The 17,234-nt window shown below is 46.1% G+C and overlaps 1 protein-coding gene across 1 annotated transcript in view; it reads left to right on the top strand.

The window, feature by feature from the left end:
* LOC126563779 (fibronectin type-III domain-containing protein 3A-like) overlaps positions 1–17,234 on the top strand; it is a 46,571-nt gene that overhangs the window by 24,779 nt on the left and 4,558 nt on the right. The window contains exon 2 of the mRNA XM_050220513.1: positions 9,796–9,989. Within this exon, the coding sequence (XP_050076470.1) occupies positions 9,796–9,989 (194 nt within the window). The remainder of the gene's footprint in view (positions 1–9,795; positions 9,990–17,234) is intronic.

Here is a 17,234-nt window from a genome sequence, read left to right as displayed (position 1 = left end):
CAGTTTGTTAGGGATTGGGGGAGAGACTTAAAAATGTTAATGGGGGCGAATTTTAAGAGCGTTTTTAAGCCGCGAATCCACCCTTCTGTAGGTGCGTTCTGACGCAAATAAGGCAAAAGTAAGAATGCTGCTGCTGCACACCGGAAAACGAATGCAAAAAAAGCGGATTAACCTCTACCATTTCCGTCAATTAACCTTCTTTCGCGAAAAGGTTAGCCCACAGACACGCCGAGGAGCAGTGTGAAGCCGTGATGAAGACGCGGACAAGGTCTTGGGAAAAACTTTGATTTATATTTATTTAAAGTTAATCGTTGTTTGTTGTGTTTTTCGTTAAGTTGCTGGTTTATCTTCGCCACACAAAATGCATCCCCCATTGTGTTGGGTTTAAATTGCATCTCCAAAGCTGGTCGGTGCGCATTGTGTAGTCATCATTGCTCGCTGGAAGTGAGCTTGTGGAATGTGGTGGTATGCACATTTTGTGGCTGTGTGTTGTTGGAAGTTCGTCGACTGCAGCTTGCTGTGAAGCCGTTGAGGCACGACACATTTTAACGACTTGTTAACAGAGAAGCTATTAATTTGTGTTTTATTCGTTGAACACTTAAAGAACAAAGCGAAGTTGTCGGACAAATTAAAGTGATTGTTATGGGAGTAGTGTTATTGAAAATTCCGAGCCTTTTGCTACTAAGTTGCAAAGTTGAATGTAAAGAAGCTTCTACTGGTGAAGCTTCTTTTTAAATGATAATAAGTATTATCGAAACAGTCTTATGAAAAGCATAACTAGCATATACATATTTCCTCCCATCGAAGCTTCGCTCTGTACGCGTGTGTGTCTTCGCTCGGTATGGTGTCGTGTCGTGACACGTCTACGAATCTCTTGGATCGCATTGTAGGAGGTTTTGGGGTTGCGGGTGGTGTGAAGGGGCTAAGGGTGGCAGATTACTGGAAAGGCCCAACAACCACCGCGCAAGAGAGCGACCGGAATGGCTCGAAACTGGTTGTGTTGTGTTGGCTCTTCTCGTGGGGGGGGGGGGGGGGATGATGATTCGCGCACGTTTGTCGTTGTGTGTCGAGCGATGATCTCGAGCGAGTGACTCGTGAGGGTTAAGTGATGGGATTGTGGTGAATAGTTTGCAAAGGCACGGAGAACCGCAAGCCGCCGGCCTCGCGAGGAAGGGACGACAAGTTGGGAAGGTTAAAAAAAGGCATCTCCCGAGTTATGGGAGAAGGAGGAGGGCTTTTCGCGAGTTTTTGTTTCTCTGCTTCGCGATGTTGATGTGGCTCCTTCTGTGGCCGGTTTTCTTTGTCATCGTCGTCAGCATCATCATCATCAAGCGAGTGGAATTGCCTGTGGATGATCGCTCAACGTAGTCGGTCCTAGCGTCTTCTCGTCTTTTCGCGTGCTGCGGAGTACCATCGCGTGCAAAAACTCGCGAACTCGTAGAATGTGGTTCGCGGCTTCCTTCCCTTTTTTTTCGCGACGTTTGGGAGCAACCGAAACGGCCCTTCCATCCAGCGGGTGGGGGCGCACTGTGAGAGGCCACGATTCGCAGAATCCCGGCAAGCAGTAACGGAGATTGGAGGATGGCGGTTGAGGACGAACCTGCTTGGGCGAAAGGGAATCACCGCGTCACCCACCAATACCACGACACACGGTGCACGTATTTATCATTAAAGGTCGTTCCGTGCATCCGTTTCGTCCCCCCCGCACGACGCCACGCATGGGTAGCCAATTCCGTTGTCTTGTGGTTCATCGGATTGGCCATCGATTTTTCCCTGTTGTGTGTGCCAGTGCTGCGGCTGTTGGGGGTATCGTATCGAAAACTCGTTTGACTTACCCTAGGGGGAGGGGGAGGACAAGGGATCGATCGGTTTTTGCAAGTGAAAGAGCGGTTGGTGTGAGGGTGAATTCCCATCTTCTTGCCACATGAGAGATGTTCCTGTTTCTTCTGATGATGATGATGATGGTTTTTGAAATGGTTCAAGACAAACTTCTTTTCGCTTGGGTAATGTCTTACTGTGCGCTAGAGCTTTTTACACCCCCCCCCCCCCCCCCCCTTCCCCACGACTTGTACTCGATCGAGCGTCGTCGAACATCGCAAGGTCGAAATTAGACGAACATCTTACTTCAGTTTTCATTGCTCATTGTTTTCTAGATTTATTCTCCGTTCCCAGCTGGTTGTGATGATGAAATCGCATGTTTGCTGTAATATAATGTAAAATATGCACTTATTTAACCTTCAAATAGCCGTTGGTTAAAAATGCAAACATTATCTTCCTGAGGTTTTCTTGTCAAAGGAGTCAAAGAACAGCTCAGCTCTTTCATTCTACGCGCGAAAGATCTCGTATTGAGCGTTGATCTCTATTTCGCAGACGAGCCATCTCTTTGCAATCCCTTTTTTTTTTGTACCACAGCACAAAGTCGTTGCACTAAAAGTTGTGTAACACAGCTCTGCCACAGAACCACAGCAGCAAATGCACCACTTCGAAGAACCTATGTCGAAACCGGCACACCAGTTAAAGGATACACAGCCGTATCTCTTCATCGTGTCTCGATGTGGTCGCGATCGTAAACCGACCGTTTCGACATCTTTTGGGGTTTCGCTTCAGGGTTTAGAAGCGGCGAACCAGGGTACCAGTGGTACCGAATTTCCACACTTTATAGCATCCACAGGGCAAATGCATTTATCAGGAGGTCATGTGAAATATATCCATAAAATGGTGGTTTAGTATCAACCAGTCTATAGTGCATGCAGTTCGTTACACCGAGCTGATCATTTTTCAACCTTCTTCTTTCTCTCGCTCTCTTCTTGTGGTGCCTTCGCTTTTAGAGTCTTGAACTTTAAAGCACCATCAGCTGTAGCAAATGTGCTTGTTCCCTGATGCATTAGAAAGACGGTGTATAAGAAGTTATTGATTTCCAGAATTTAATTCACAAATTCGAATGGAGGGGGTGGAGGATTACTTAATGCGTTTAAACAGCGACCCATATTTCGTGCCGATGCAGCTCTATTTATTAGAAGAACCCTCTCACACACACACACACAACCACGTTATCATCTTCCGTTTTATCGATCGAAGCACAACAAAAGCTCCTTCAAGCGTTTACTGTGCCACGGATTTTCCCTTCTCCCTTCTTTAGCAAAGAACGCAACGAGGCGGACGGAAAAAGGGTCTTAGTGCCAAATTTAGTCTTTTGCCCCGTTTCTCCACAACATTCTTCGAGTCAGACAGACAGTCAGGAGAGATGATGCGCTCCTCAAGGAATAGAGGAAAACAAGCAGCATCATAGGGAGAAAGGAAAAGAAAAGGGCCACAAGAACACGTAAGCGATTACATTAGCAGCTCCCAGCAGAGTCCGTAGCAGGTGGGCCGAGACGAGCGGGGGAGGTTCGTCGCTAGGTAACGGGATTTCACTTATTATTGTTTATCATATGATGAAAGGGTCGGAAGAAGCGAAAAGGAAGATCATCGCGTATCGTAGGGTGCACAGGCTCGCGTATCATGATTTCACGAACACCACCAGCACAGCCCAAAGGGTGGCGAACCGAATGCGCCCTTAAGAACGGGTGTTCGATTTTTTGGAGAATGGAATTTGGAATCTCCTCGCCTCAGGAGTGCCCGTTCGCCGTTCGGGGGCGTCTTCGTAGGGTGGTGGTAAATTGGGGGGCTGGGGGGGCTTGGAATAGAGGCCAACAACCAACAGACGTGAAAGGCGCCCGTTTTGCAGTGTAAAAGAAGCTGCAAAACATGATGCGATGCGATGACGGCTGATGGAGTTTTGTGTGCTCTACGTGTGTGAGTGTGTTCCCGTTCGGTATGTGAAGAAGATTTTCGGGGGGATATTTTGCCCTCCCCCTCCTACACGCCACCCTCTTTTTTTTTTCTCTTCCTTCCTTTCCCTGATTGTTTTCTTTGATTTTGTATTGCCTCGATGTCTTTCTTGCCGTGTCCAGCGAGCATCCTTTACCAGCGTGCGTGTGGCCAAGACACAGAAGTAAAAGAAGATCCCAGATTCTCTTGACCGGTTTCTTTTGCTGCGTTGCGCGTGTTGGTGGGTAACGCCACTCTGTATTTTTTTTTTCTTTCTGGAGCGACCACCGTTCGCTTTTCTGCTCAGCTGGGCAGCGCTGTGGACACGACGCTGCAAAGGGATGAACCGAAGGGATGGGAGGGTAAAGTTGGAAGAGCTTAAAGAAAGGTGAAGAACTTCAAAACTGGTTCTACCACACGGTTGCGGGATGAGCGCGAATGGAGTGTGTACGCCAAGGGGGTAAAAAGGAAGAAGGTGCTTCAAGGTGGTTTGAGGTTTACTCTTAGAAGCAAAAAACCTCGTTGAGAAGGTTTGAAGGTATTTTTCTCTCATTTTCTACCTCCCCACCCCAATTCTAAACCTGCCCAACCGGCGGTACCGGGGTGGTGGTAAGGTCGGGACGCCTTAGCATCACACGCCAATGGGTTGATTGTACTCTGTGCAAATAATGACCTTGATTAGTTATGCTCTTTTTTCCACCACGGCGCTTGCTCGTCTTCGTTCGTTGGTACACGGTTTGGGGTGGCGCTTGGAAACTGGAGCCATTATTGTGTGTGTGTGCGTGTGTGTGTCTATGAGTTGCAGAAGAACTGTTGGGAAACGGGGGTAGATACAGGAGACCAAGAGCTGGGGAGCAGAAAATGCATGCTCTAGCGCTATTTTGCTCCCGCTGGGCGTGTGTCTGTGTGGAAGGTTTGGGTCGAAAGCATCAGCCAGCAAAGGGGGTCGATTGCAGCCCAGAGTGTACGCATCGTTATACCGAAATATTTTCTGTCCGCTTCTCTGTGCCAACACACACGCGCGCGCTCGCTCCCTCTCGGTAGTCACTGGAGAACACAACCCCTAGCATGGGGTTTGTCTGGAGCGTCTGTGGGATGGGATGTCGGTATGGTGGAGAATTGTCTATGTATATAAACACGAAATATTAATGACCGTCTGGTCTGGCCCTGGCACTCTTTCTCTCTGTCTCTTGGTGTATTGCCATCGCAACAGTGCTCCAACTTCACATAACTAGATGCACGGGGAGAGGCGCGCGCGCGCGCTCGTGTGTGGTTGGTGATCACCAGCCAGGGTTTGAACCATTTCGTTGACCATCACCGTCACCGGTTGCCATTGGCGAAGAGCACTTTATTATTTGGAGAAAAGACAGAAACGTGTCCGCGTGCGATGGAACCTCACCCATCGGGTTGAACCTCACCTTTTTTTGCGGCTCATTATTCCCCGAAGATTATGGCCATCCCTTTGCGACTGGCGTTATTTAGACGACCATAACTTTGTAAAGAAATGTAATATGAAAAATCTCAACATCCCACCACTACGTGGTCCTGTGTATAAGCTTACAAAATGTGCGATAAATTACCAACCTATGCAGTTCGGGTGTATATCAATGGGCAGTTGAAAGTGCATCCGATAAAACCCGTATCGCAGTCAAATTTGCTTTCGCACGCACACCCCTCGGTGTGGTGCTGGTGAAGCTGTGAAAAATCGTTCATCAAATCAACCGGCACAACCACGAACGTTAATACAGGACACCCGCGTAAGTGTACCCCGATACCGGCGAAGAAAGCGTGTCCGAAACCAATCTCCACTTCGGGACGGGTGGAAAACCGGGGACCGAAAACTGGACGGGAAGCTTCAGACGGAAAGCGGGCGACTGAACAGAGCCGACACGACCCGACCGACCAGCATTAGTGTCAATTAGCGTCGCGTTGTTGATATTCCCAGCCCAACCGTATGTGCGAGCGTGTGTGTGTCGGTGGTTTTCTGTTTCCCAACCCAACCCTCCTGGGTGCACGAACACTGGTTTTGGCCGGGAGTGTCATCAAATTCCGACCATGGGAATATTTCCAAGGACAGTTTATGTTTTTTTTTGTGACCGGCTAGACATGTTTGGAGAAGGAACTGGAGATGTCGATGCTAGGCATTTAGTTTTGCTTGCAATGTGCAATGAAGTAAAGCAGGGGCAACTGCATTGAAAATAATTATTGAAAATCGTTTGTAGGAGCATTTTATGTGTATGATCTTTTAAGATCTTATGCACTGTGGAGATAAATGAAGTTGGGTCGCGCTAGAATTAAGCCTGTTTCAATTGCAATTCACAGTATTTTATTTAATAAAATGTGTTGGTTTTATTTTTTTGTGAAGATACAAAGATCCTGTTTTCCAGGGATCCAGGGTGTCGGTCTTCACATGGTAGGACCGAGGTTCAAATCCCATCCAAATCGTTCCCTCCGTAGTGAGGACTGACTGCCCAACTACGTGGTATCAGCAAATTTAGTAAGCCATTAGATGGTGTGACCTACAAGGTCTCTCGATCTCTTGGTCAAATCGGTTAGATTTACTTATCAAGCTCTCGCTTAGTGGGTGCCTTCTTTGGTTGCGTTTTGCATTTTACAATCGAAAGCACGATTGATTGTCAAGTTCGATAGCTCAGTTTTTCGTCAGTTGTTGAAAATAAACAGAGTTAGACACCCAAGAGCTCGATACGCGAAAACGCGACCACACAGGACCTGATGTCGTACATCATACAGACCGTCTCCTCGAAGGTAGGAGTGACTATCCAGAGTAATGGCACCTAGTCTCCTGTAATGATTGATCACCATAGTAAGCTAACTTGAAGCACATTCGAATAATTTGTTGGGCTATAGATCATTACACTTGTTTATAAATAAATAAATAAGTAAATAAATTTTGTCACACTATTTTATAGAGAAAAGTCTTTAAATATTTATTTATTCGTCTTATTTCTTCTTGGTTTAATTGACGTCAAGCCGGTAATATTATGGCTTATTAGACTTATTTTATAGCATCTTACCGTATAGTCGGTGTTTGAAGGTCTGGATCGGTTATTCTTCTTCTTCCTGGTTTAAAGAACTAGGTCACGCCGGCCATCATAGTCAGTCCTCAGTACGGGGGGACCGGCCGGATGCGATTTGAACCCCGGTCCTGTCGTTTGAAGGCCGGCACTGCTGTCTCTTTAAAACTGGGCCGCTTTTATGAGTGTATAGACTTAGATTCATTAATATTTGAATGATTGTTGCTGAGTGCATACATACTGACTTCAAAGTAGCTTTTGATAGTTTGCCACATGACTTACTGCTTGCAAAGTTGGAGAAACTTGGGTTTGGAGGACCAATCTTGTCCTGGATTGGGTACTTTTGTTCGAATCGATCTTATTCAGTCAGATTGGAACACTCGTTTTCATCGTCATTTGTGGGCTTGTCTGGCGTTCCTCAGGGAAGTGCACTTAGTCCTATCCGTTTTACCTTCTTTTTGCTGATGATATCAAAATCTTTCTCCCGGTGTCTTCGTCTTCCGACTGTCGATCTCTCCAACGCTCTTTTAGTGACTTTTCTGTTTGGTGTTTGAACAATGGGTTGGTGCTCTGGCCCCCGTATATGATGTGTCGTCTCTTTCGGGAGTCCTTCTGCTGGTCGGCTGTTATGGGACTACTCCTTATGCGGCACCCAAAAAAGCAGGGTAACCACCGTGAAAGATCTTGGGGTCTGGTTGGACGGAGGACTGTCGTTCGATGAACACATCAACCATGATGTAGTTAATAAAGCTAATAGTGCACTAGGCACTAATTTTCCGCTTCTGAGATCAGAGATCCTGTATGTTTAAAGGCTCTGTACTGTAGCTGGGTTCGCTCCGTTCTGGATTGTGCAAGCGTAGTGTGGACCCCAGCCGGAGAAACCGCTATGCAGAGAATAGAGAGGGTTCAGAGGAAGTTTACGCGCCTCGCTGTCCGTAGCTTTCTATACGACTACACCGTTCCTGTGCCCTCATATTCTCTCCGCTGCCGTATGTGCGTCTCTTTCAACAGAGATCACGAGCTGCTCTACTTCATCTTTCCTATTTCCCACTTCCGAACACGCCTTCTAGAGTCCACTACCTTTACTCCATAAAAATTCTTTGCCTCTAATGACTCCTCATCATAATTCCCCCCCCCCCCCCCCTCCAACCATCGTTTAATCATATACATTGTGTAGCCCCAGAGGCAAACAATTTGAATTTATATAAATATAATAAATAAGTAAATAAATACCAGCATCGAAAATCGAAAAAATAAATAAAATAAAGTCCATTCTGATGTGTTGTAACCTCGTACATTCAGATCGTGCCCGCTCATCAGGCTCAATCAAAGAAGGATCAGCCTTTACTTATGATGAAATCGTAAAAGCACTTTTTATTTCCCTTTGTTATAGAAGTAAATTATACTGCATCTACTCACTATAAATATTTTCCTTTTTTCGCCTTTTTAACGCTTGGTTCATCGTTCGAAGAAGCATCAGTCAAAATGTCGTGTAAAGTTATTCATCAACACTGGAAAATATTGGAGTTGAAATGTTCGACACCAGTCAACATTGCTTGACCGGCAGTTCTAGTGTTAAGAAAGGTTGGAAAACAGACTAAACAAGTACCAAAAAACGGAGTTTAGTTTGGCAATTAAGTTCACAATAGTGTAGCTTATTAAAGAAATTAAAACATTGCAGAACTAAAGTAATTTAATATGTATTTTATCTATAAGTATGTGACCCTCTTTCTTTAGCCACAACTGTTGGCCTGTTTTTGTTATGCGACTTTAGGGCCAAGTATCAGTACAGAACAAATGAAGCAAATTCGCTTTGCTTACCGGCATACCGGCGCAAACGATTCCGCGATCGAAGAAGACGCAAACGGCGCAAATTTTGTTTACTCCATCCGGTCTTTTTTCCCCCTTTTCTTCGACTTGTGACCGGTACTACTATCCATTGGAACTGAAGAGGAAGGACGCACGCATTTTCTCGGCTTTGTTGAGCAACGGTACCGACGGTGTATTTTCTTTGTTACCGCACGTACACTCTACTTGCTACTTCGCCCTCATCTTTATGCCATCCTGGGGTGAAGTGTTCGTCATCAGCTGAACAGTAAATTAGTACTCGTGATTTCGGACGTACAAGTAGAAAGATAGAGAATGAAGACGGCCAAGACCAAAGCCAAAGTATGGTATGGCAGCGACGCATTGACGCGACGTATGGGGTATGTTTATTTGCCTCCAATTGGCTACTCGCGAGGGCATTAACCGAACGGTGGAGCACCGAGACATGGTGTGTATGTCCTGGAATGTCTGACCTGCGCCACAAAACACAGACACGCACATGCAAAAGTGGCCACATGTTTTGTTTTATTTTATAACCCTCCTTCCGCACGGTAGTATCTTGAACGTGTGAGGGTCTTCTGTCCAGAGTACGGCCTGCCATGGCGAGTTGATTTTAAAAGTGCATACGTAAATAACAATTCAAAACGGGGCGCAAGTGGTGGGATGAAGGAAGAAAGGCGGAGGCCGCGAAGTTTGCGCATCTTAATCTGTGAAACCGAATGGAAAATCAGGTCACACACGGATCCGCGACCTACCTACCTACACCACGCCGATGTCGATTTGGTGGGATATTTTAAGAATCGATTTTACACAGACTTTTGCCGACTAGCAAAATTAGCGCATAAAAACAAGGGAAGAGAAGGTTCGTTTATCTCAACAGGCTTCGGGGGGGAGGGAGCGGGATAAAGGAAAGCGTAAACAAACTGCAATGGCGTATTCCGTGCGTTCTTTGTGTAAGATATGCCCTCGAGCATCCTTCGGGGGTCGATTTAATAAGGGCGAAGATCTCTCTACCTATCCGGAGTTTATCCGAAACTGCCCAGCAATCTTTAACCGAGTCGGAAAACCTGTCTATATACATCCTTAATCTAATGCTTTCGTTTTCCAACTTTTTTTTTTGCAGGACCCGTCACACTGCCAATGGTGTCGCAGAATGGTACGCCCCCGATGGCGATGCCGATGCGGGTACCTCACGGCCACATGATGCAGCAGATAGTGGACGAAAATGGCACGCTGCGACACGTCATCCTTTCCACCCAGCCGCCCCAACCACTCCGGCAAGGCAATGTCCAGCATCATCTGCATCCGTCAGCATTTGTAAGTAACTCCGCGTACCGCGGAAATGTGTATTTAAACACAGCAAGGAAATCTCTACTCACATTACCAATTTTTTTTTTTCGTGTTGGTTGGTGTGAGGGGCATATTACTACACTGTCCAGATTGTGTGTCCTCTCTCTCTGTCTGGATGACGCACCACCATCGCATGGGGATCTTGCTAGGTTTCCTGCTAAGAGCTATAATAAATAGCTGGTGCTAACTTATTCGCCTGGAAATTCACACATTTCTCAAACCGGCACTCGGCAAGCGGAAAGGTACGCGCTGATCGCTGATTTGTTGCTAATTTGTGGCACGTTCAGTAGCGGCACAGCATCATCGCTTCGCCCGTGTTGCTGTTCTCTTGTCCGTGCGGTTGGTGAGCTTAGCTCCGGGACACGCTATTTAACGCTCGCAAACGTTACTATTCTTGATGCTTTGCTGAATAGAATCCGGTCGTGAGTGAGGAGGAGTGCGTGTTATTGGTTCTGTTTTTTTTTTTTGCGAACCAAACGTTCAAGCAGTTGTACCGGGTTTACTATTACTCATCAATTAAATTCTGTTCTGTTTGCTTCGGACTGCTGGATGTAGCATTGCAAAACGTAATAATATGCATGTTTTCTCCAGCAGTTAGCACAAGCTGTGGGGATAACTAAGAAGCAACAAGTACACTGTAGACCAAACATGGTTCCGCGCCGGTGCGTCGATGAAATGGCATTTCAAAGAACGACTGTTAATGTGTATCGCAAGCTATACTTAGACCACAGTTCCACTGTCCGGTTTCTTGCTGGCCGCCTATGCTGATGGTACAAGCAGTAAAGGAAGCAGCGAAAAAAGGTCCGATAAAACTGCATTATCTTTGGAGGACTGTGTGCGCTTTAGGGGCTTCTTTAGGAGGAGCTCTGGTGCGTAATGTTGCATGGTCGACCCAAGAGCATCGAGAGCATCTCCCGGGGTAGAACTGGTCAGCCGGGATCGTAAAAGTCGTGTCCGATGTGTATAAAAACGCCCTCCACATATGCACACCACATAAAGACACGCACGCACAGAACCCACCCAAGGCTAATGATTTCCGCATGTTTATTTGCTGCGGCGCGATTTTCTGCGCGATTGGCTCAACAAAAAAAAAAAGAAAAAAGAAGAGACACAACGCAAATCAATCCTGCCGCTTTTTAATTCCCCCTTTCGGATGGCGGCTCGGATGAAGAAGGTGGACCCGCTGGCAGACGACAAACTAATTAAACCTCTTTTACCATTAAATAAAAAAAAAAAACAGAATGGCAAAAAGATTACTGGCCAACGCCGAACACCGGGACCCATTACACGGTCCGGTCGGTTTTTAAATGATTGCGGTTAAAAGTGATCATAAAAATGGGCAAAAATATACAGTTTTATGATTCTGGCTGACGGGCGGGAGCGTCTATATTATTATTGGGCTCACTCAAAAAAGCCGCAAAAGCCGCGTATCCAGCCAACCGGAGATGTCCGAAGAATGAAGTTTTTGTGTGTATGGGGAAATTGTCTTTTTAACTAATATATCTGTTTATATACTTTTAGCAACACAATGCACACTCCAGCGTGTTAGGCGTTGGGGATATTTTTTTTCATCGGCTAAGCGACTTTGTGAGAAATCGGCCCTCTAACGGAAGGAAGCAAAGCTTGACGAAACGAAGAAATCGAACATTCGATTGGTGGGAATTTGAAATTTGTTGATCGGTTGTGTGGTGCTTACTAACGGGATTGTTGCTCTGGCCCTTTGCGCCACATCAGCGCTTCCCCCCGCGGGACAAGGGATGGCTGTTGGAAAAAGCACGCACGCACACGAGCGTTTTCTCGGCTCTATTTCTAGTTCGCATCCCGGGCGCATTGGGGAATCTCGGAAGGTCGTGGCCCAGAAGCGGGCGGAGGAAGTGTTGCTTCCGGATTTGATCAGATTATGATTGGAACGGGCCAGCAGAGCATGCATGCTCCATGGTACGTGTGCGCACAACCATTTGCGCTGCGTCCAGATGCCGGAACACAAGAGTGTTTTCTCCTTCTCCCTGGCCCTGGCCGCCACGCAAAGAGCCTGGGTGTTGTGTGATTGTTGGAAAATATATCAAGCGTAATGAGCAACGCACAGAGCAAAGAGACACCCTCATCCCCTCAGTACGGACTGCTTGCCTCGCGCAATGTATTAGGCGTCGATTTAAAAATGGTCTCACCATGACCACCCCTGAGCATCACACACCGAGGACTTGGGAACACTTGGGGAACTGGAAGACTGGAGGAAAAATGCGGAATGCGGTGAGGATAGAAAAAAAAAAATATGAACAATTATAATCGACAACGGGCCGGAATTGCTCCGTGTGCAACAACCGCGCGCACCAAACGCGCAGCTGTCTATCGCATTCAACAGACGAGCGCCCACGGGTCACGCTACAGCGCAACTACATTGTCGCGCATCGGCGTTGATGTACGCGTAATTGGTGCCCATCATTGGCGCAATGAAAGGAACACACACTCGCATGTTTTTCTTCCCCCCTAAGCCACCACCGTAAAATGATGAATGTCGCGCTACGTTGTCGAACATGATGATGGCACCAACATCAAATCACCAGCAGTACCATCAGTACCACCATCGTCCCGAACCTTCGCTCGATGATGATGGCATTTGGCTCTGGGCGCAACATTGTCGGGCGAGAGGTTGTGTTTTTTGGGATCCATCTGGTGGCATGGTGCTGTCACATGATGCGGCTGCTGTTGCTTGAGAGAAATGATGAAATATCCGTCACCGAAGCACGCGAGCCAGAGAGGTCAGGAGTCAGAAGTTTTAACCCCCCCTCCCCGATCAGTGAGAGACACCATCAAATGTCAACAACCATGCGTGGCTAAAACGCAAAGCGAAAGTCACAAGGTTACTTAATCCACCACCCCTCGGTAGAGATTGCCACACATACACACGAATCGCGATTAACCCCAAAAAAGTCTAAAACAATAGCAAGCGGTCCTCTCCACCCTTATGGAATGGAAAACCCTCTCGTATCATCCCTCGTTTGAACCGCAGAAGAAGAAGAAGCGTCCAAATGCAAAATGTCAATGCTGATGAATGTTTTGCGAGCCGCGGGGCTGGCTGGCTGGTCTATTGCGCAGTGGCAAAACTTCACAACACACCACCAAACGATCGACCAGGGATCGGCCGACCTGTGTGTCAGAGGTTTGTGCCGAATTGCATTTTTGTGGCTTCATACTCGCTTCAAGGTCGTATCGCTTGGTCGAATAATACAAAAAATGGCCTCCGCGTACAGGCTGTACCCAAAAAAAAAAAATGTTTCTAGTTCCGGTAGGGGACCATGCATAGACCAGAGGCCTTCGGATGCGTCTTGTTTGTTTTTTGTTGCGATTTTTAATTGACTTCCCATCATCATTCACCGCTATTGAAGAGATCAGCGTTTGTGGTGTGCAAAATTGTTGAACCACGGGAAGTCCACGTGCGGAAAGAACCACCGGATCCGCTCGGAGAGATCAAGTTAAACCCACCGTGTGGCATACATCCGGTTGCCGCGGTTGAAGAAACGCCCAAAATTGCGTTTTGTCACCCTACCTGTTTCCTGCTGGCGTGGCGTCTGGTCGTCAAACATGTTTAGATCGATGCTTTGCATACTTTCGAGGAGAAGTCCGACCGGATAAAATCGCATACAGGAGGACGGGGAGCAAAGGGCGTCGTGAATCGTTTTATGTTGTGCAACCACCACAAAGCTAAAGAGACACAATTGATCTGAAATTAAAATTCGGGTGACAATTTGTTTGTGACAGAAAAAATGCGGTGGCAACCTGGGCCAGCGGAGGCGGGAGTATATGCAGCAAAGCCTCGTGCCGCGTGGCAGGAAAATTGCAGCGTCATTTGATCGCATTTTTGTCGTTCTTTGTTAGGTTAGACATCACAACACCACCTGCGTGGACGTGTCAATGTGCAATTTTGGGGCGGTTATTGGCCTTCTCGCCTTGTCGCGATAGTTTGGTGTTGGTGTGCGGGTGCGCGATGCCTTTTTCATGTTTATGGGCCGCTGAATGTTTTGTGTGCTTGGTTTTTTTTTTTTCCTTCCCGTCTTCTTGCCGATCACTGCTCCTGCCACGCCACACGGCGCAGAAATAGTTAAAAGCGTTAAAAGCTTGCCTTCGGCAGAAGAGAAGTGGTGCTTTCAAACAGAAAACTACTGGAACTAATTTGCTAACCCTTGTTTCCGTTCAAGCCCACTCTCGCCCACTCTCGCCCATCACGTGCGCCGACTTAGTCTAATGCGTGTCTGTGTTGAGCTAGTATCGGGGCAAGTTTATCTACTTCCGCTACGTTTGTGAGTGCCGAAGGGTGTGAAGGGGTGGCGGTGACACGGATTGGTACCACCAACAACGAATGGGCCACGAATTATAGCTGGCGTGGCCAGTTTTATCATCAAGCCTAGCAGAAGCGAGAGGTTCCGCTTCGTAGAATCGGCAGCAATCGAGTGCTAAATTAATCTCCACTCTCGACATTCTATCTCTGCTTGTGTACGTCAGGTTTTCCGACAGTTTAGCCCAGATCTTTCGCAGCACTTGGAATGCCTGTCCAAGAGCTTCCAGGAAAAGGATTTCGTTTTTTAAAAATAAAACTGCAAACACCACTCCCACATGTCGTCGTCCGCCCCGAAACCTCCGAAAAGACGCTGTGTGTACTCTTATCTAGTCCAAACACGGGACAACAACGTACCACGGTGTGGATTGAGTAACAACAACAATCAGCAGTGGTCAACAAGCGTGGGGGGATATGCAAGCGTAACAGACCAGAGTCATTCAAGAAGTTGAAGTAAACAAACCCTAAACCTACTCTGCCGTCGTCATCATCATCATCATTATTGCAGTCATAAACCGGCGTGGCGTGGCTTGTTGAGTGACGCTGGATATGTGACCAAAAGCCGTTGTTCCGCTCTGTGGTCACAAATCTTCGCTTGAGACGCTACTTCCTGTCGGCAAGCAACAATTTCATCTCGCAGAGCAACACTCAGATTGTTGCTTCTGCACCTCCTCCGGGGGTGGTCAAACAGAGAAACGGACGGTAGCCAGACATCATCGCCAAGCCTCCAAAGCCTCGTGCAAGGCTTTTCTCCGACGCCGCCCAAACTAATGTGTGCAACATGTTTTTTTGTTGCCGGTTGTAAGAAGATAACACACGGCGCACATTACTACTGCGGGCTTTTGGGGAGCGCGATGCGAGTGGTGTTGATAACATACACAGACTCGGGGTTATTTGGCGTTATACACTTTTTTTGCCTTTCCTTTTCGATTATCAGCCTGCCACGTACGCGGCGAACACGGCAGCGTACATAACTCCGACCCGTACCCAATAGAATGGCGAATCGTCAGCGGGGAGCGTGCGATTGGACACAAATTAAGGCTTACGTGGCGATTTGGCATCGTCTGGTACGGGGGCCGCTTACTGTTTGTCCCTTCTGAATGCTTGTTATGAACCGACGGGGTGGTTGTGCGGTGTGTATGTGCGCTTTATGGTGTGCTGTTGTTGCATTTATGTGCCACCTGAAACAACCTATTTGAGGCTAATGACTGACGAGCGATTGTCACTATGGGGGCGGTCTGGAACAAAATGACGTTTAAGAATATCTTGTTACTATTTTATGATGTTGATTTGTTTTAAAGTAGTTAAAAAATTACAGTTTTTAAAGTTTCTTTCAATGCTGAACCGAACACGGAAGATGAGTAATTGTTGTTTTGCTTTATATATTTGCTTTAGTGGAAATTAGACATTTTATTATGCGAATATATGAGGCTTGTTCATTTTGCATGCTTACTAGTGCTGTGTCAAATAGTTCTTTTTAAAAAAGAAGAGGGCAGCTGCTCACTAATACGTGAGTGATGAGGCTTTCTGACAGCTTCACGATCACTGTGTGCAAAGAGCTACCTCGTAAGGGCGAAGAGCTGGCTCGTGAGAGAGAAGCGCTCCAAGATGGTGAAGAGCTACCTCGTGATAGAGCAGAGCTACCTCATAAGGGCGAAGATCTACCTCGTGAGATGGATTGATGGAAGACCTTCAAGATAGCGAAGAACTATTTTATGAGAGAGAAGAGCTCCAAGATGGTGAAGAGCTACCTCGTAAGGGCTAAATATTACCTTTTTGAAATAGAAGAGCGCGCTCAGGCGTTCTCACTTTATTGAGGTGAGGCATCCCGGTAACTCACCTTTCTTTTAATCGTTCTAATGGTAACATGTTTAACATTAACCAGTTAACCAGTTGATCTAATCTCTTTTGATGAGAATTATGATCGTTCAACTTTAAAATTTTTCGTTTGTTTTATTTTGTTTTACTAATTAGTTTTTTAATTTTTCTTATTACAATTTCTGTTCTATGGTGCAGAAGCGATACATTCAATATGTTAATTTTTCTCTTAAAATGTCGTGATTAAAAAAAGAACCAACCTTCCAGATTGATTACTAAAAAGGAAATATGTGTAATGTTGTAATGTCAGGAATAATTCCATGCTGAAAAGTAATGTTTGGCTTATCACAAATATATACGATTTTCCTCATTGTATAGCCAAACTAAACACTTTTGTGTAGATTATTAGGAGCGAAATTAAATCAGTATTACTGCTTATTTCGTTCAAGTACTGGACGACTCCACCTACAAAGATCATGAACGAAAAATGCCCAAAACTTTTAACGCAGGGTAGCTTAAGGGTGGAAAACGCTTCATAATAAGAAGACAACAACACGCTTTGATTGTTAATAAAAAAAATAACATTAGTTAAAATTGGATGTTGAAAAAAGTGTGTCAATTTTAACTTTGTTATCTTGTACCTCATAAACTAGGCAGTCAAAAAGAATATTATTTTGAAGTTTTTTTAAAGTACACTTATAGTGTTTCGAGAGGTGTGAGAGTCTTAAAAATGTGTAGTTATCAGTTAATAAATTTTTGTCCATCATCGTCCAATAGTGCGATGTGGCTTGAAAGGGCAACCTGTCGGGGGGAGAGCGATAGGGAGAAAAAACGAGACAGAGTAAGCATCTCCCTGTCGCTCTCTTTGGTGGAGAAGATAGAGTAATATGTTGTGCATTTAGTCGAACCGTACGACTCTACGCGAGTCGGACGCATTTACCGTATTGACGTGTCATATTTGCGTCGTGGGTGATAGAGAAAACGGAAAAGCCCTTCCTATCAATCGTGTGATATCGAACATAGAGAAGAAAAGATTTGTTTTCTTGTTGTTGTGCATGTTT

This window comes from Anopheles maculipalpis, chromosome 3RL (genome assembly GCF_943734695.1).
Source record: "Anopheles maculipalpis chromosome 3RL, idAnoMacuDA_375_x, whole genome shotgun sequence".
Taxonomy (NCBI): Eukaryota; Metazoa; Arthropoda; class Insecta; order Diptera; family Culicidae; genus Anopheles; species Anopheles maculipalpis.
This window is presented reverse-complemented; position numbering and strand designations above follow the sequence as displayed.